This window comes from Herpailurus yagouaroundi, unplaced genomic scaffold (assembly GCF_014898765.1).
Source record: "Herpailurus yagouaroundi ecotype Mexico unplaced genomic scaffold, PumYag 250, whole genome shotgun sequence".
Taxonomy (NCBI): domain Eukaryota; kingdom Metazoa; phylum Chordata; class Mammalia; order Carnivora; family Felidae; genus Herpailurus; species Herpailurus yagouaroundi.
In genome coordinates, this window is record NW_024412467.1 from 21,411,890 (window position 1) to 21,432,121 (window position 20,232).

The following is a 20,232-nucleotide window of genomic DNA, read 5'->3' on the forward strand; positions in this document are numbered from 1 at the left end:
GAGCCTGGAGCCTGTTTCCGATTCTGTGTCTCCCTCTCTCTCTGCCCCTCCCCCGTTCATGCTCTGTCTCTCTCTGTCCCAAAAATAAATAAACGTTGAAAAAAAATTAAAAAAAAAAAATAAACAAACATTAAAAAAAAAAAAAGAATGACAATAGTAAGATTACCTTCAGACATACAAACACCAAGAATTTACCAACCCAGATCTTCACTAAAATAATTATTAAAAGATGTGATTTGGTCTACTACTAGATATGCACTCAAGAGAAATGAAAATATATGTCCATACAAAAACATCTACATGAATGTTCACTGCAGCATTATTCATAACAAAGTAGAAACAATTCAAATATGTATCAATTGATGAGTAGAAAATCAAAATGTGATATATTTACAAAATGGAATAGTCTTTAGCCATAAAAAGAAATGATGTACTGATATATTCTGCAACATGGATAAACCACAAGAACATTATGCAAAGTTATTAGCATATTATGAAAGAAGTCACACAGAAAAGATTACATACTGTATGATTCCATTTATGTGCAATATCCAGTATAGACAAATTCATGGAGACAGAAAGTAGATTAATGGTTGCCAGGGGTGCAGGGAGGGAGTGGAGATAGGGACCGACAGCTAATGAAATGTTCTGAAATTAGACAGTGGTAATGGTTTTATAGCTTTGTGAATATACTAAAAACTACTGAACTGTACAAAAGGAAAAACTATATCAAACTATATCAAAAAAGGAAAAAAAATATCATTTTAAAAAAAGGTAAGAAAGAATAAGATATAATTTGGGGGGGGGGAACCCACATAGAAGGGAAGGGATAAACAAATATATCACTAGAAAATTTAAATAACCTGTGATTTATTAAAAAAAAATTAGTCTATGTTTAAAGGGCAGAATAAATGTAAGACAATCTTAATCCAGTGGGAGTGAAATTGGAGATTTCAATAGTTAGTAGTGTGCTCTGTCCTTGTTATATTTTCAAAGAGGACAAACTTAATTAACTATTAAATATATGTCTCATTTTTGGTCACTGAAAAAGAACTTTAAAATTCTGGATGAGCATAAATTAAGGGAATAGATATATTCAAAAAGTAAAGAATGCTGACATCCTTGTCACATTTCAGAAGATGAGAAATTGCTGAATAATTTGATTATTCAGAAAAAAGTTAAGCAGAATTTAAAGAAATTAATGGCAACCACAAGGTCAAACAATCTATATCTACCAAACCAGCAAAGGAATAAACACCAAAGCCATGCAGAAAAATTTCTCAAACCAACACCTGAAAATAAAAAAAATAAGCGAATAACAGCAAACATTAACAAGTCCAAATATTTCGTAAATCATAATATAAATATGTTAAACTCATAAAAGACATCACATTGAAGTTTTTAAACTTGCTATGTGTTACCCGCAAAAGATACTTCTAAACAAAGCCAGAGATTTTTTTTTTAATTAAAAGGGAAAAGATATGGCAAGTAAATACCACCGAAAGCCCGTTAAAATAGTAATATAGTTAAACCAAGTTTATATAACATACAGAAAGTTTTAAGGGAAAAATTCATTAATAGAAGTGTATTACATATTGAAAAGTACAGTCAATAGTTGATAAACACCCAAATTTTATATATATATAATATATATATTTGAACCCTGACCTAATTATTAAACTCTAACCCCAAATTAAAACTTTTTATGAGATCACAAAAGGAAACCTTCATGATTTTCAAGGATTCATAGAGATCATTCTCTGACCATGATGCACTTCAATTAAAAACCAATAAAGAGGGGCGCCTGGGTGGCGCAGTCGGTTAAGCGTCCGACTTCGGCCAGGTCACGATCTCGCGGTCCGTGAGTTCGAGCCCCGCGTCAGGCTCTGGGCTGATGGCTCTGGGCTGATGGCTCGGAGCCTGGAGCTTGTTTCCCATTCTGTGTCTCCCTCTCTCTCTGCCCCTCCCCCGTTCATGCTCTGTCTCTCTCTATCCCAAAAATAAATAAACGTTGAAAAAAAAAATTAAAAAAAAAACCAATAAAGAAAAACATTTTCACCTTTAAAATATTTAATACATTTAAGTACTCAAATACAAACAAAACTCCTTGTGGTTAAAATTTTTAAAATACTTTTTGGCTTTTAAAACATATGAATAAATATGCTAAATAAAAAAGTTATGTTTTAATAAACACAAGGAGAAATAAAGAGACATAAAATTGAAAAAATAGTAAGTTTAACTTGTGCGATGTCGCTAAAGCTGTACTATAGGGTCATTTTATAGCCTTCATTAAAGGACAAATGAGCTAAGTGCTCAACTCAATAACACAGGGCGAGAATCAGACAATCTAAAGAGGGAGATGGAAATACAGAGCAAGAAATACAGAAGACAAGATATAAAGAATCAATAAAATTAAAGAATGGCTCTAAAGGCATATAGTCACAAATCCAGTAAGATTTTTAAAGATCCTAAGAATATTCTAACATAAAAAACTTTAGACTACCATTGACTTAATAGAAAGCTTCACCAAGTCAATGGGAGCTAATTTTTAATGGCTAATCAAACGGCTCCTCTCCTATCTAATTTTTAATGGCTAATCAAACGGCTCCTCTCCTATCTTAAAAGTCAACAGAGGCCCAGATGACTTTATAGGCAAGTAAACCAAAATCCTCAAAAAAATAAAACAGAAAGTACAAGATTCTGCAAATGTTTCAGAAAAAAAAAATTAAGTTGGCTACCTCTCTTTCAAGTGACATTTCCAACACTGATTTTGAAAAGAATTTAACAATATACATAAAATAATATACTGTGATTAATCAGGGTTTATCCCAGAAATGCAAGGATGGTTCAACATCAGAAAATATGTTAATATACCATATCAAAATATTAAAAGGAAAGGGGGTAAAGTGACAATCTCTAATAAATTCAGAAAACATATTCAATATAATTCATCAACCACTTATGATTCAAAACTCCTCACAAACTAGAAAAGAACTTTAACTAGATTTTTAAAAAGCATACCTAGCAATTATCTATAGCTTTTACTGAATAAAATTTTATAGAACTTTTAGAATTAGAAATAAAGTAAGAATACTTGTTATAACTTTTTTATTCAACACTGTACTGGATGGTCCTGGCTAATGTTGTAAAAGAAAAAAAAAAAAAAACAGGTATGAGCATGAAAAGAAAAACTGTAGTTATCCCTATCTGTACAAGATTCTAAAAGAATCTACAAACTTTCAAATAACAAGGTAGTTGAACAAGGTTGTCAGATCTAACAAGCAGACATAAATAGCCATTTTTCTATGCACAAGTATTAACTAATTTAAAAATATAACTTTAAAGAGATTCCATTAACATAGCAGTAAAAACTATGGTCTCTAGCAATAAATCCAAGAAAGTCTGTGCAAAACTTTTTAGACACTCATAACATTACTGAAGAACCAAAGGTGGGGAGGGACAGACGGAGGGGGAGAGAGATCCAAATGAGGGAACATGCATCCAAGCCCCATGCTCCTGGATCTGGTTCCTTCTTGCCAACTCCGGTAAAGCATTCCAGTTACTGCCCTCCATCCTGCTTCTGATTCATTCATTTCCCCTTCCTATTATCATCACACAATACACTATAATTTTTCCTACCTTAAAAGCAAACAAACTCAGGGGCCTATCTCACCCTCCTGGTTCCCTTTTCATAAAACTAGTCATAAGAGTTGCCGACAATCATTAATCCCTCCTTCCCCATTCTCTCATGAGCCCCAGCCAGGCTCTCATGCCCGGTCCTCCACCAAAACAGAGGCTGCCAAATGTTACAGTGAATCCTCAGTCCTTAGCTACAGCACAGAATACATGGGGGACATTCCCCCCTTCTTGAAATGCTCTTCAGCTGGCTTCCAGGGCACTTCTCTCTCCTTTCTCCTACTTTCCAAGACACCTCGCTTTTCAGTCTCCTTTTACCGAGCCTTTACCTCCTCCAAGGTCAGTACGTATACATACTAACATGTCCCAAAATCATCCCCCACCAAAGCACATGCCCCAGCCTCTAAGCTTGTACAGCCTATTGCCCCTCAACACCTCCACCTGGACGTCTATACGGCATCTCAAACTTAACATGTCTAAACCCCAACTCCCATTTATCCACCAGGAGCTCCCAATAAAACCAAAGGTGTGCCTTACTTGGTGACAACTGCCTGAATAAATGGCAAATCCCATTCTTCTAGTTACTCAAGCCTAAAAACTCAGGTTCTATTTTTCTTCCCATTCCCTCACATTCAATGTCCAATCCAGGAGTAAATCCTGATTAGCTCTACCTTCAAAATGCACCCCCCCCCAATGCAATCACTGCTCACTACCCACCCCCCACCCTCCTCCTACCATGATAACCACCACCATGGCTTCAAACTACCATCATCTTCTGCCTCAGTTATTTTGCCAGCCTACTAGTTAATCTCCCCACTTCCTTCTTGGTCCCTCTACAGTTTATTTATATAGCATCTACCATAACTTTGAAAGCTCTTTCATTTGATTACACCATTCCTCCAATGGCTTCCCATCTTAGTAAAAATAAAACTCAACATTTTTAACAGACTTACAAGGAGCCTGCACGTTGGGGCACCTGGGTGGCTCAGTCTGAGGTGTCAGACTCATTTCGACTCAGGTCTTTTCTCATGGTTTATGAGTTCGAGGCCTGCATCTGACAGTGCAGAACCTGCTTGGGATTCTCTCTCTCCCTTTCTCTCTGCCCCTCCCCTGCTTGCTCTCTCCCAAAATAAATTAAAAAATAAAAAATAAAAAAGAGCGTGCACGGATCCCACTACCACCCCGACCTCACCTACCATTCTCTCCAACAGTCTTCAGACACGGCAGCCTCCTCGTTGCTGCTCAAACTCACAAAGCACATGCCAGCCTCAGTGGGGAATTCCTTTGTTTTCAAGTCCCAAGTGTCACCTTATCAATGAGGCTTTCTCTAAAAATTTACATAAAAATGACTCACACTCCAAGCCACTAGAAGTATCCTAATTAGTCTGCTGCCATCATTAGAATATAAGCTCCTTGGGGCAGGGACTTTATCTTTTAGGTTCAATGCTGTATCTCCAGTGCCACAGATTAATCCATACACCCAGTGCAGCATCAATCCCAACCCCAACGTGTAATTCAACAAGACGATTCCAATGTTTAAGTGGAAGAGCACACCACCAAGAAGAGCTAAGAAATTTTTCAGAAAAAGAGAACAAGATAAAGAAAACTGGTAGGGCAGGTTTCTAAGATGTATTATAGACCTAAACAGGGTGCCTGGGCAGCTCAGTGGGTTGAACATCCAATTCTTGATTTCGACTCAGGTCATGATCTCATAGCTGTGGGATCAAGTCCCATGTCAGGCTCTGCACAGTGCAGAGCCTGCTTCGGATTCTCTCTCTCCCTCTCTCTCTCTGCTCCTCTCCTGCTCATGCTCACCCGTGCTCTCTTGCAAAATAAACATTAAAAAAAAAAACATACTAATTACAACAGTGTGGCATGGTCAAGAAAAGACAAATACCAACTGAACAGAAGAAACTGACCCATACATAAAGAAAACTTTATACATGGCCGAGATGGCAAACAAATGGGGGAGAGATGGACTATTTAATAAATTGTGACAACAGATTATCCATATTTTAAAAGCAAATCATATCCCAACTTCATGTCATACATAAAAGCAAACTGTAGGTGGACTAAAGTTCATCCTGGGGGGGAAGAATGTCCTCAACAAGAAACAAAATGGGGAAAATCTGTCTACATTAAAATGTAAAACTTAACATGTAACTATATTACAGATTTAAATTTTTTTAAGAATGAAGACACATCACAGAAGATATGTGCAAGATGTATAACAAAGAAAGCGTCCATCACAAAGAACTCCCAACACATCAGTAAGAAAAAGGCAAAAGAAAAATGGACAAATGAAAAAGGTGTTTAAAATTCTACATTTTTTTCATGTTACCTTCTGTTTTCTATTAAATGGCATGCATATAATTGTTTTTCTATTAAATATAATTGTTTTTATAAAATAATGGTTTTCTGTATACATCCATTCTTCTAACTGTACTTATGTGTAGGGAGGTCCAGAAGAGTGGTCCCCTGTGGTTCACAGAAGTTGATTACAGTGGTAGCACAAAGAACAACGGTTTTTCCCCTCTTAGACTTTCTTCTTCTTTTCTCAGTAAACATACACAGGGCTTTCACACACAAACCACGAGTAAGGTGATGAGACCACGTAAATTCTAAGACTATGAAATTCAAAGGCCCTGTCTGCCAAGCGGATGTCAGCTGGTTCAAGTACTGACTTTAAAATGCCAAACTCTGATTTCAAAGAGGCTGTTAACACAAAACATTCCCAGAACTTTCCTCCTGTCTAGGACTGCCCTCAGACAGTCTTCTGAATATCCTCTGTGGCGCCAAATCTTTACTCCCTGAGGGAGAAATGAATTTTGGAATGAACTAACATAATTCAGGACTGTAAGTCTAGTGAGTTACATTGATGATATGTTCTAAATCAAAAGTGTTGCTCACAAACAATATGAAGCGTCCTAATAAAGAAATCCACCATTCAGGCCTCAGGTTTGTTCCCTCTGTATCTCAAGATCCTCAAACTCTGTAATTTCCACATACTAAATCTATTCGACCCTATGGAATCAGTTGTACAATGAACAGTGCTATCTATTGGTGACAAAAATTACATGCGGATTTGACACTGTTCCTCTGTTTCTTAGGAATGTTAATGCTTGCCACTGTACGTCAGTCTTTTAAGGATTATATTGGACATGTCTTCTCTCCTTTAATGTACTCTCCAAACATGTTACTTTGCTCTATTTCTTAAAAAAGAAATCACAGGAAATGTCAGATCATCATTGTTTATATTGATCATCTCTGCAGCAACTTTCAAATTCTCTTCCAAAGTGAGCACCTGCATATTTTCTGTGGACAAAATGTTGGACAAATGGACTCTTTGGTCTTTTCTCTGTTTTCATCAATGTGTTGTGTTTCATTACAAATCATTTGTTTAATTTGAAATCTTTGAGGACACTCAAAAATTGCTATCCATGATGGTGCATTAAGTTCATTCTTCCTGCAAATCTGTTTAATCTCATGCAAAGCTTATTCATTTCCTACCCTATAATTAGCCACTCATTTTTAGGCCCATACAGATTTCCAAGCTGCTATGCATGGGAAACCTACTGGCTAACTGTGAAACTGCAGGAAATTAGTTGAGCTTCCCTGTTCTGCTTCCACAAACTACATCAGAAGATGCCACTGCTTTAGTCACATCTGCTCTATGTTCTGCTTATAATAACCTCAAGTATGGTGACCATGGAAGAAAAGGCAGACTATGGTATTTATTAGGATCCTACCTATCTTTTATCATGGAGCGACCATCATCTGTTAACTTATACTACAAGGAGTTTAAGAAACCCTTATAACTTCAGTCCTCATAGCAAGGAAAATGGCTTTTTCTTGGCTAAGGTGCAGTGTATATCATATAGACAATAACATCAACAACTTACAGTAAACCCTAAACCACAGAGGTAATGCCTCCCGAACTCTGAGAAGTTTTTATATAGCAGGCTAATGCAAAAGGTCACCTACACATACCTAAATATAATATTAAGTCATGTTATTAATTGCTCATTAAAATTTATCAAGCAAGATTTTTAAATTTAAGCGATCTTCCCATTTAAAAGGTTTCATCAGTATATTTATAAATTCTCTTGAAGAAAATTTTCAAGTGCCACTTTTAACAAACACAGATCATTTCAAGATGTTTACTAGATAATTTTTTGCTAACTTTTGCTAACATATATCCAAAATAGATAAGAGGGGTGAAGAGCAAAGCTTTCTATGTGTTTGTTGTTCTTCTGTGTCATTATTGATGTTTTATATATAATAAATATGCAAAACCCTGACTATATGTCCTAAATTGATAATGATGTACAGCAGGAATGAGAAATCCATTCTCAAATCCAGAGAAAAGTATGCTTGTTTCACAAGCAAAGAGTAGCTGAGTTTAGTTTGAAAGTTTACTGTTTTACAAAGGCAGAAGGATTCTATTGTTCACTTGGTTTTTTCATTAAGAACCGGAAGCTAAACTCTTCTGAAAAGTTCAATTCCATATTATATGGAGTGCAGCAGGATGGGGCTCCAAAACAGAGGGGTCGGATGAGAAGAGGGACAGAGAGAGCAGGTAGGTGGTAAAGGCAGCAACTCTCGGTCTCATTTCCCTTGACCCAGAGTTAGAAAAGGCCAAAAATGCAAGACAGCTAAAGAAAACAAAACAAAATGCAATTTGGGCACAAATCTTAGATCCAGAACTGATCCTACAACAATGTTCAGTGATGGGAGCTTCTGATACACACCTTCCCTCAAAAGCTGAGAAACCACTGCAGTGGCTGTGAAGCCACTCTTTCCCTTCAGGTGGGAGGTCCTGGAGTTTGAACCACCAGAGTTCCTGCCCGCTGGGATTCAGAGAGATGCCTGGAGGCGGGGAGGAACCAGCCCAGAGCTACCCCAGCAATAAGGACTGTGCAAGGGCAAAATGTGAGCAGAGCCAGGTCTGCCCGCCCCCCAATCACTTCTCTTACTTCCCTTACTACTAAGAAAAGAAGCACAACTGAAAACCAAAAGGGCCTGTGACAAGGTGAGGGTTCTAGCTGACCTCACATCACCCAGGAAATTATGGGAAGCATTTCCACTGATTCAGTGAAAAACATGAGGACATCTCTTCACCCAGGCGAGCAGAGCAGACAGCTGTATGGCAGAAGGACTCTGGAGAAACACTTTTGAGTGGGGGAAGGTGGGGCAAAAGCACACAAAGATGAGAACTTCCATCTTACTTTTAGTTCTCACCTCAATCACCCAGGAGAGTGAGGGGCTCAGGAACACAAAGGGGCATTCCAATCTTCTGCCCACTGCTCCAGAGGAGAAACAAGAATGCTCAAAGCCTTGGTCACATTAGTGTCCTTACTTTCTCCAATGTTTCCTTCTCAAGCCCTAAGGGGAACACTCTTCTTCAAGGGGAGACCTGTTCCACTACAGGAAAGGCTGTTTAAAAGCTTACCAACTTCTAAGGCATGTTGCTCTACTGCAACAGCAATCAGCTGAGACAAGGACTCCATGGTTTTAGCCTTCCTTCCAGTGGGGTTATGCATAGAAGGGACTGGAATTTTACAACAATCCTTTCCCCCATCCAACCCTCCACTTCATGGTTTTGGTCTTTTTCTCCCCAAGGCTTGGGGGGTGCATATTTACTGTACTGTAAAGCTGTCCACTCATGACCACAATCTCTTTTCTGTTGGTTTCAATCAGGTTACTGGGCAAGCTGCATGTGTCTGGTCTTAACACTTAAGTCCCTCATGCCAATGTGTACCCATATACCTTGACAAGATCTCATTCTACAGGCTTTTATTTATTTTAACATATCTATTTAAGAAATCCCTACATCCTATGTGGGACTTGAACTCATGACCCCTAGAGATCAAGAGTCACATGCTCCTCCGACTGAGCCAGCCAAGTGCCCCTCCCTCCACAATCTTTTAAACTCATTCTACATAATCATTGCAACATCATCATTTTTAAGCAGTCCGAACTTGCAGCTACTTAGGATTGTCTCCCTGAGGAATACATTTTTAGATATGTATCTATCAATTTAATCAAGACATTCTCAAAAAGCTCACTTGTGAGCCGAAGCTAGTGGTGTTGAATGATGGCATGTAAAATAATTCTGGAGAAAATTTTACTCACATGTATACTCTGAGGGAAGAGTACTACAAATCATATTCTAGTTAGCACCCTCTGCCACATACACATCTCTCTCCATCTTAGAAATGGTAATAAAATAATCATTTACTTCTGGCTTTGAGCTCAAAAGCTCATCTGCATACAAGAGGGAAGTCAGAGGATTAAGACAGGGGACCCATCGCTGGCCAAGAGTTGGAGAGGTGGCTAACCTCCACCTCGGGTGTCTGAGGACTGTCAGAGTCCACCTCTGGACTGCATACAAGAAAAGCAAGGTAAAGAAAACGGCAGTGAGACAGCTACTTGCCGGGCCAGAGCTTTGACCAAGGCAACAATCCAGTATGGAGGCTGGGGTCAAGAGTCAAAACAGGATGAATGAAGCCTCAGCTCAAAGGGGACCTCGCAGAGGGATGGAAAGCAAGTGGAAGGCCCTGGAGCTAGACATGAGAACAAGAACACTCAGGAGGGAAAGAGGAGATGGAAGACAGGAAGTTTTCTAAGGGGTACTGGCCTAGCCCTTGGGTAGGGAGGAGCTGTAAAGCAGACAAGCCCCATTCCACCAGGGACTCCCGAAATGCTCTCATGACTGACTCCAAGAACAGCAAAATCGTTCTTCTAAGTAACGAATCAGCAGACACTGGAGATACGAATAGCTAGTGCTGCTTCTCCTGAACACCCAGCAATAAGATGACTTTAGATGGAAAATAAAGATCTTTAAACTTCAGTCGTAAGAATTACTGAAACAAGATTTCAAAACACTTTTTTGATCACCCAATTCAAATATTCCCATTTACATATCACCAAACCAGCTAATAATTCTTTTACCTCACATCATCAAGGAAGATGGCGCGAAGAGCCCCCCGCCCTTACTTACCCCCGGGTGCACACACCCAGCAGGAGATCAGGAGTTGTAGGAAGACCATAACTGATGGCTCACCTTCCTGAAACATCAACCTGACTCCAAGTTTAATGGAGAAGAGCTAAGTGTAAGTACTTTTAAGACATTTAATATCAAACCAAAAACTTTTCTATGGCATACACTATTAACTTCACTAAGGTTTAGGATAACATGAGAATTCAAAAACAGGCCAAGTTTGCATCAGGGAGTTCAGTCCCCATCTCCATCGCTTTATGAGGCTATCTGATCGCTTTCTTCTGCTGTTAGGAACACATTGGTGGAAACTCTGGAAAACACACCACAAAAATAAACTGAATTTGGGGTGCCTGGGTGGCTCAGTCGGTTAGGCATCTGACTTTGGCTCAGGTCATGATCTCACAGCTCATGGGTTCGAGCACTGCACTGGGCTCTGTGTTGACAGCCTGGAGCCTGGATCCTGCTTCAGATTCTATGTCTCCCTCTCTCTGTCCCTCCTCTGCTTGCACTCTGTCTCCCTCTCTCAAAAATAAATGAACATTAAAAAATAATAATAAAAATAAAAATAAACTGAATTTTGTCACTTACATGCCAAAACTTTTTTTAAAATAATGTTTGATAGCTCTTTTCATAAGGATGTCTTTCACATTGCTCTGTGGGGCTCAGGAGCCCCTGCTATCCATGACCTAGAAGTGCCATCATCAGCTCCTCTCATGAGCAAGCTTATTAATTTCAACTCAAATGCCTGTGACAGCCTCTCTCCCTTACCAAATACCTGTTCCCAACATGATAAATCAGTGAAGTCCAAGCATATTATGCCTAAAATAAAGGAAAACAGTCTCAAAGAGAGACCCAGAGCCATTCAATGTTTAAGGGGTGTGACACCTTTTTCCAAGCCAAGAAGCCTTTTATTTGGTCCTGGTTCTCACATATTCTAAATAGCTGAGGCTTCCACATTAGTTACATTTTAAAATAAGAAATGCTTCTGTATGCAACTCTGTGATACCCTGGAATCCTAAACAGTAAACTGACGAAAAATGGGTACATTTTAACTAAAGATATTCATTATGTGCAATCAACATTGTTGAGCATTACCAACGAACACTGGGAAAATATCAACTTCTTAAAAACTTCACATGGGAGAGCCCATTATAAATGAAAATAAGGCAAAAAATAAAGGCATTTCCTAAATATATTGTGGTTAACTTCTCCAACTGGAGATTATTTTTAGACATCTCGCCCCCCACACAGACACTTCTCACCAACAGCTAAACATAAATACTGTGACAAACATTTCGAAATACTCTTTCTAGGAACACAATTTTCTTCCAAATTATTTGTATTAAATTTAGAAATAATTTTCCTCCAAAACACCATGTAGAGTTTTTTTTTCCAAACAAGATACCTAAATGCATAATTCTCACATATATGGTATAATTAAAAAAAAAAGTGACTCCAGTCACTGTAATATTTGTATTTTAGATAAAATCAGCAATTATTGACTGCTTGCCACATTCAAGTCCCCAGATTAAACACTGCAACAAAACAAAAAAAAGCCAACCATTCCAGGGAAAAATATACATGATATTATTTAATACTGAAAGTAATACTTTGTGCAAATAATTAATAGTGCAAAAGGAAAAAGCCAATTAGTCACTTGGAGGGGAGGATTCCTGCCAGTTGTGAACTGTAACAGAAGTCCTAAATGAGGGAGTGACACCATGGCTGGCAAGCTGGGGTATCCACCAGTTAGCGACTGGAAAAATGGCAACACAAAGGTAGGAAGGGACGGGCTGGGCAGATGTGGACAAAGTAAGTCAACAACCATGTCTTCAGCAGCTCAGACGAAATGAACAGGCCAACCTCAGGTAAAGGAAAGCTAGAGAAGATACGCTTATGTATCAGAAGCTGACAGAACAAAGATGTTGAACATTTTTGCCATAGAAGCAGTAGATGTGTAACTATTTTTGTAACTATTACATCCATTTTCATAAATATTTCCCTTGAAATCTAGTTTATACTTTATTTGCATTTTCAATTGACAAATCGACAAAAGAAACAGATCATATGCAAACCTTATTATTAGAAAGTCTCACAGAGATACATTGATATAAAACTAGAGAACACCAAAGTCAAAGAGAGGATCTTAAAAGCAACCAGAGACAGAAGACAGATCTCCTGTAAAGTGACTACACCTGGACTGACAACAACCTCGTTGAGCATAAGGGGGAAGCCAGAAGACAATGGAATAACACCTTCAAAAATGCTTCAAGAAATTGACCAATTAACTGGCTTTATTTAGAAGATACTCTTCCTAAAATGAAGGCAAAATAAAGACATATCCAGATAATCAAAAAACTAGACTTTTCCACCAATAACTCTTTGCTACAGAAATCTCTGAAGGATATACCTAAAAAAGGGGGAAAAAAAATAATCCCAGAAGGAAGTTCTATAATATAAGACTGATTGATCAAAGAAACTGGTAAAGATATAAATAAATCTAAACAAATATTGTCTGTATAGAATAATAATGTCCTGGGGTGTCTGGGTGGCTCAGTCAGTTGAGCATCCAACTTCAGCTCAGCTCATGATCTCACAGCTCATGAGTTTGAGCCCCATGTCGGGCTCTGTGCTGACAGCTCCGAGCCTGGAGCCTGCTTCGGATTGTGTCTCCCTCTCTCTCTCTGCCCCGAACCTACTCTCATTCTGTCTCTCTCAAAAACAAATAAACATTAAAAAAAACTTTTTTAATAGAATAATAATGTCCTATTTCATCAGTTTTTTTTAAATGGACAATAATAAACACAGAAATAACAGCATGTAAACAAGTTCAGGGGTGGATCAGAGTTAGAGGATTCTAGAGCCCTTGTACTGTCAGAAGTGAAGCTAGAATATTGCTTAATTTTTTAAACTGAAATACAGTAGACAATGTTATATTAGTTTCAGGTGTACAACAGTGACTGGACAATTCTATACATGATGTTGTGCTCACCACAAGTGTAGCTACAATCTATCACTGTACAATATTACTGCAATACCACTGACTACATTCTCTATGCTGTATTTTTCAGCCTTTTGACTCTTTCATTCCATAACTGGAAGCCTGTACCCCCCACTCCCTTTTGGTTTAACTGTAGAGTTCATGTATGAACAATTTCGAGAATAGCCACTTAAAGAAATAGTATATAACTTTGAAAGCCAATCAGTGAAGTTTTAATATGGTTTTAGTGTGGACTCCAGCTGAAGCAGAGCGGAGTCTGGCAAAAACGATGTCAGAGTAGTCAATGAAGAGCAATGAAAGTCAAGCCTTAGCTCAAAGATCTCAAGAACAATTTTAATACTTGTTTTGGGTCACAGGTCCCCTTGAGAAATAGATAAAAGCTACTGAGCCTCTCCCTCAGAAAAAGTCTCTATATGAATTATGTGAACAAATTTTCATACAAATGTGAAAGACTTTTCCCAAACTCCCCAAAGAACACAGATCCCCTAAGGCTAAAGAGAATTAAGTTTGTGTGGGAAACAGTAAAGTTAAAAGTTCTCCCCATCTCAGAGTTGAAACCACATATGCAGATGAGGAACTAAGTGTAGAAGGAACAGCACAAGGCGTGACATTTGGGGGCGGGAGATTCTAGAGGGAAAGGGTCAAGAATGGAAAGTCATTCCTATAATTCACTCTTTCATTACAGTGTAACAACAGTTATGCAACTATTGCAATATTTGAACTTTGGAAAATAATGACCAGAAAAAAATACCTAGTTTTAAAGAAATGTAAGCACCAATCTTAACAACTTGATGGACAAGTAGGCCATACAATGAAGACAGAAAATAGAAATTACAGCACCCTTAGCTAGCTACCTAGTGTTTTTAATATTCCCTTCCTGGAATGAGTCAGTTAATAACCAGCAACAGTCTAAGAGCCTGCAAAAAGGACTAGTGTGGTCCACGTGGAGTTCTTCCTCTGCGAAGGCAGATCCCAACCCCACCCCACCTCAATGTGTGGCTTCGGTGTTAGAAACACATACCATTGCAATCCCAAGGTTCCTACATCCACCTACATGCTATAAAAAAGCTTTTTGGAAATACAGATTCTGGTCTCCACCCAAACATTGAAAACTACATCCTCATGGTTTGGGCCCAAGAATCTGATTTTAAAAGGGCTCCAGGGGTACCTTGGTGGCTCAGCTGGTTAAGTGTCCAACTTTGGCTCAGGTCATGATCTCACAGATCATGAGTTTGAGCTCTACATCTGGCTCTGTTCTGACAGTGCAGAGCCTGCTTCGGATCCTCTGTCTCCCTCTCTCTCTCTGACCCCTCCCCACTTTCTCTCTCAACAGTAAATAAATGTTTAAAAAAAGGACCCCAGATGATGCTGTTGCACCTACAAACACACATGATATAAAAACCACTACTCCCCATTCACTCCCCACTCCTATTGGCTTTGTGCATCACAGATATTCAAAAGTGTGAATCAGAACACGGCAAATTAGGTATTACCACAAAAAATATCTCTGGTGGTTAAAATTACAGAGCATAAAGAAAAATTCAACAATTCTTAGATATTATAACAAAAACAGAAAAAGACTTACTCTTGTACACAGGAACTGAAAGAAAATTCAGAGGAAAAGCAGATGGCAGGTCTCCACATTGTTGTTTAGGCAAATAAATAAATAATATTCTCAGCAATTCACATTTAAGATAGTGTGTTAATTTTCAAAATACACATTTGACTTCACTATCCCACAATCAACTCTAGAAGTCAAACAACTCTTCTTTTTCTTGGTCATTCTTCTAAGAGCCAACACACACACAACAAATGCAGGCTTAACATCCACGGAACATCTCCTGATCTTTGTGACTTCCATTTTATTTACAGCTGTGCTTCTGGTCAATGGGCATAAAATTCTTGTGGTGCATTGGAGAAAGGAGCAATTGCATCCCAAAGTAATAAGAAAAATTCTAAAGACTTACCTTTCCCCCAAATCCTGATTATCCTTCCAAACTAATCAACTTTAAGAAATTTTTATAAGCCAGGTACAACTTCATTCCTAAAAGCTTACTTCCATTTTTGATAGACTGGAATATGCATGTGTTGGAGAAACATTTTCTCAGAAGGCTAGGACTAGCTATAATCTTACTAAAATTTAAATTAGCTATTATAATCATTCTCAAGGGGGGGGGATCCCATATCCACTGAGAAAAAAGGAATTATTAAGATATACACAGAAGGAGATGTGTCTCTATTTTACTACAGTGTTGACTCCTTATTCAGTTCCACATGAACAAAGTCTTATGATGGTTATTTGACAACTGGATAAATTAAAGTCCTCTTGATCTGTTTTCTTTGGTGATATAATCAATTTTTATTACTGGGATTATATCAATTCCCAAATATCAAAGGAAAACAGGTCTGGTTTCAGGTTTTAGAGTTGGGTGGGGTTTTTTTTCTTTAATTAAGAATGGAAGATAAGGGGCGCGTGGGTGGCTCAGTTGGTTAAGCATCCGACTTCAGCTCAGGTCATGATCTCGTGGTCTGTGAGTTCGAGCCCTGCGATGGGCTCTGTGTTGACAGAGCCTGGAGGCTGCTTCAGATTCTTTGTCTCCCTCTCTCCCGCTCCTCCCCTGCTCGCTCGCTCGCTCTCTCTCTCTCTCTCTCTCTCTCAAAAATGAATAAACATTAAAAAAAAAAAAGAATGGAAGAAGACAAAGATGTTTCCTAGAATAATATAATCACTTAACACTTGGGTATAGCACTTTATCAACTATAATTGCTTTTACATTCTAATGTCATGTAAGCTTCACAATCCTCTGAGGTAGTTATCATTGTCCCCATGTTACTGATGAGAATGTTCAGGAGAGAGAGTTACATAAGACACACAGCTGTTCCCTTCATTATATAGCAGGGAGGAGTGGAACCCAGTCTAGAGCTGGGATTGCAGCTGGAAGGACTTCCATTACTCCACACTCCACCTCCAGGTGCCTCAATCTCAGTTCCAGAGCAGCTGGTCATCTAAAGCACAGGTTAGAAAAAGAAATCCAGCCCACTCACTGCTTTTGTGAAACCCAAGAGCTAAGAATGATTTTTACATTTTTAAGTGGTTGGGGGGGGGTCAAGAATATTTTATGACATGCAAATATTACACGAAATTCGAATTTTACTGTCCATAAACAATTTATTGGAAAATAACTTATTCATTTAGGTACTGTCTACCACTGCTTTTGCACTACAACAGCAGAGCCAAGTAACCACAACAAAGAGTACATGGCATGCAGGGTCTAAAATATCAACTACCTGGTCCCTTACATAAACTTTGTTGACCCCTGATCTAAAGGAAGCTGGTCTTTTTGTGAAAGCTATGAAGTGCTCAGTATGAGTAAGTAAAAAATTTGTCTTTCCTAATCCTAGCTGCTGGAAATACAGGGAATAAATCCATTTTTATCTCCAACAGAAGCTCTTCCAATTTTGTAAGGCTGATGCTCCACCCCACCTTGTTTCCTTATTTTTTATTCACAAACATGGTCACTATAACTATTTTAAACACTTACGAAGAACCTATTGCCACATACCAGGCAACACGCTGAGTCCTGGAGAGCTCATTTCTTTTTAGGTGACAAAACAGAGGCTTAGCAATCAAATAACTCACTCAAGTTCACATAGCTTCTGCAAACCGGTGCTCTTACTATATACCATGTTACTTCAAGAAGCAACACTTTGAACTTCCTCCTTTGTCAATGTATCCCTACAGAATTGTAGAATTTGAGACCAAACATGGAACTTCTATTTTGATTTGGGCATAACCGAATAAAACAAGGCAACTAATAATGTCCATGACCTTATTACTAAAATATCTTAGTGTTCTCCCCAGCCTTGTCAAATAGCCTGTTAGACTGTAGTATTTATTTACAATTGCATACTGCCTCACAAGTAATATTGCCTTGATCAAAACAATACAGTTCTCTATCTTTAGAAACAAAACCAGGCCTTAGGGAGGCATGTTAGATCAGTTGAAATAGAACAATAACCATCACTTACTGAATGTTCACTGTGGGAATTGTAGAGTATGATTTACATTTTTTTTTTTCATGTAAACTTCACAGTTCTGAAGGTGAGTATTGATCCCAATTTTGCAGATGAGGAAACTGAGCTTTGAAGGTAATTTACCCAAGGTAACAAAGTTGGAATTCAACAACTAGGTTTTCTGACTCCAAATCCAGGCTCTCAACCACTAAACAGAACTTTCACATATCAGCTTTCAATAGTAATACAGACACAGAGTCATAGTGTTGCCTACAAGTAAAGGAAAAGAAGTTAGAAAACTCACCTATCTAAAAAATACTATCCTATTTTTTACTCTCCTTTCAACTATACTCCTATAGCTTTTTTTCAAAACTAAAACAAAACCCAGAATCAAAAGGTCAGTTGTGCAAATGTATCATTTCTTTGCAATGTACTTATTTCTTCCCCAATAAATGTTGAAGAAATGAACCATCCTCATACCTTATGCCTATCTCCCTACGGAACTTCCATAGGGCTGACATTCAATGAACATGCAGAATGAATGCAAATTTTGAACAAAATGTTCCTTATAAATGAATTCTATTAGAAAAGTAGTGATTAGAAAACCTGAAGACATGAATAAACAAAGAAAGAACTAAAGTTAGTTCACAACGCACTAGTGGTAAATGTATTGTCTTCAGGATCATAAGATACAACTTATGTATAAGGTGCTACTCCACCCAAACACCAATTGGAATGAATTAAATGATTAGGTATTTATAACCACAAAAAATAATAAAGAATGAATACACAAACCCAAGCCAGCAAGAAATAATCTAATGTAGAAACCAAAATCCCTCATATGTACTTTCCCAACTGTATGTCAGCCTGGAAGATCTGCATCTATCTTAACTTCTGCTTAGGGACCTTCCCCATGCACACCACTTGCTTTCCTAAAAGGGAAACTTCTTGAGGACAGGGAGATTTTTTTCCCTTTTACATACCCAAATGACCCAAGATAGTATCTTGAATACACTAGGGCACAGCTAATGTGTAAAATGGTTGAAGAGAACGGGACGTTTTCAGTGCCAGCTAAGGTACACTGACCACATACAATGTAAGGGGAGGTAACAATCTCACCATTACTTCTACAGAAGGCAGCCTCCTCCTGAGAACTTTTGCAGGACACTTGCTTTTAAAAAGCAACAAAAAGTTGCTAGAAGGCTATCTGTTGGCAATAGAGTGCCGTTCTATGCCAAGAGCAGTAAGACACCCAGAAGACACCTCAGAAGGGTCACCTGGTACTTAAGGTTCGTCAAGGGTGCTGGGTCTCTACTTGTTACAGACGCTTACTTAAGCCCCTAAACACCCAGGTCCCTAAACGCATCATAAAGGTGAATCCAGAAGAGTATCCAAAAGTTTTAAGACTCTCATAAAGATGTATTTATAAATACATATAAACAGAAAGTCATTTATCCAAAAGAACAGAAAGCCTTCCAAGCTTCTGTACTCCCAGGAAGTCTACTTTGAAATACGTCAAGAAGTTACACCGAGACATACAAAATGTCTAAAGATCTAAACAGATAACTCCAAAACTTGAAGTTGAAGCTAGCAAACCCTTCGTTCATAACTTATAGCTCTGATTGTGCCCTTTCTTACTTGCAACGCTGCGGCGCAAATGAATGACGGTGTATCAGCGTTAAATTTAAATTTCCTGGCTCTGGCCACAATGCTAACCTAATTAAAGCATGTGGTCAACGTTTAGCATTTTCGGTGCGTGATTTTGCATCGCTTTGGCTAGCAGCAGAGCCGAGACAGTTGCACTCTTCCTTTCGGCGCCCCACTCCCCAAACCGGAGGCAAAACCCTCTCCAAAACGCTCTATTAAATGGACAGGAAAAACACCCCCGCACCGCCTACAGACCCCGCCAAGCGGTAACAGGGGCTTCACACCCACTGCCCTCGCCAAGAACACTTTGGGCTCAGTGTGAGCAAGTCGCTGGTGTCAGCGCTACTTCCCCACGGCCGGAGCCCCCCCAGGAGCCCGACAACTCCGGGGAGGCCCCCCCCCCCGCCCGCCGGGCCCCTCAGAGCAGCGTGGCTCGGGCTCCCCTCGCACACATTTCCCGTCCAGCAAACTGCGGCCGCGGAGGGGGAGGGGGCGAGGCGGGCGCCCGCGGCGGAGCCGGGCCGTCGGGCTGGACCCGGCCGGGCCGGGGCCGGGGAGGGGCGGCGCGGGGCGGGGGCGGCCCGAGGGTCCGGGAGGGGGAGGGGAGGTACCTCGTACAGCTCCTCGGAAGCCATGGTGGGCGGCGGAGTTGCGGGCGGGCGGGAGGGGCAGGGTCGGGGCGAGGCGCCGCCGCCGCCGGGCGGCCGACACTTTGTTTCAGTTGGGTCCCTGCGTGGCCTGCGCTTCCTGCTCCCGCTCCCGGCGCCGGGAGCTCAGCACGGACGAGCCTCTCACACTCACTGCCAGTGCGGGCCGGCGGCGGCGGCGGCGGGGTTGTGCGCAGGAGCAGCTGCGCAACGCGCCCTCCGCGCCCCGCGCTCACTCCCCGGCGGGCCGGCTCGGGCTCGGGCTCATCGCGCCCCGCCGCGGG

The 20,232-nt window shown here is 39.7% G+C and overlaps 1 protein-coding gene across 4 annotated transcripts in view; it reads right to left on the reverse strand.

The window, feature by feature from the left end:
* Window positions 1–20,232, reverse strand: part of CDYL (chromodomain Y like) — a 247,916-nt gene that overhangs the window by 168,229 nt on the left and 59,455 nt on the right. Inside the window, exon 1 of one of the 4 annotated variants that reach the window (XM_040460508.1) lies at window positions 19,913–20,226. The exons of the other annotated variants lie outside the window; for them this stretch is intronic. Within the exon in view, the coding sequence (XP_040316442.1) occupies window positions 19,913–19,936 (24 nt within the window). The 5' untranslated portion in view covers window positions 19,937–20,226. Of the gene's footprint in view, window positions 1–19,912; window positions 20,227–20,232 lie in introns of those variants that run through there. 4 annotated transcript variants of the gene reach the window in all.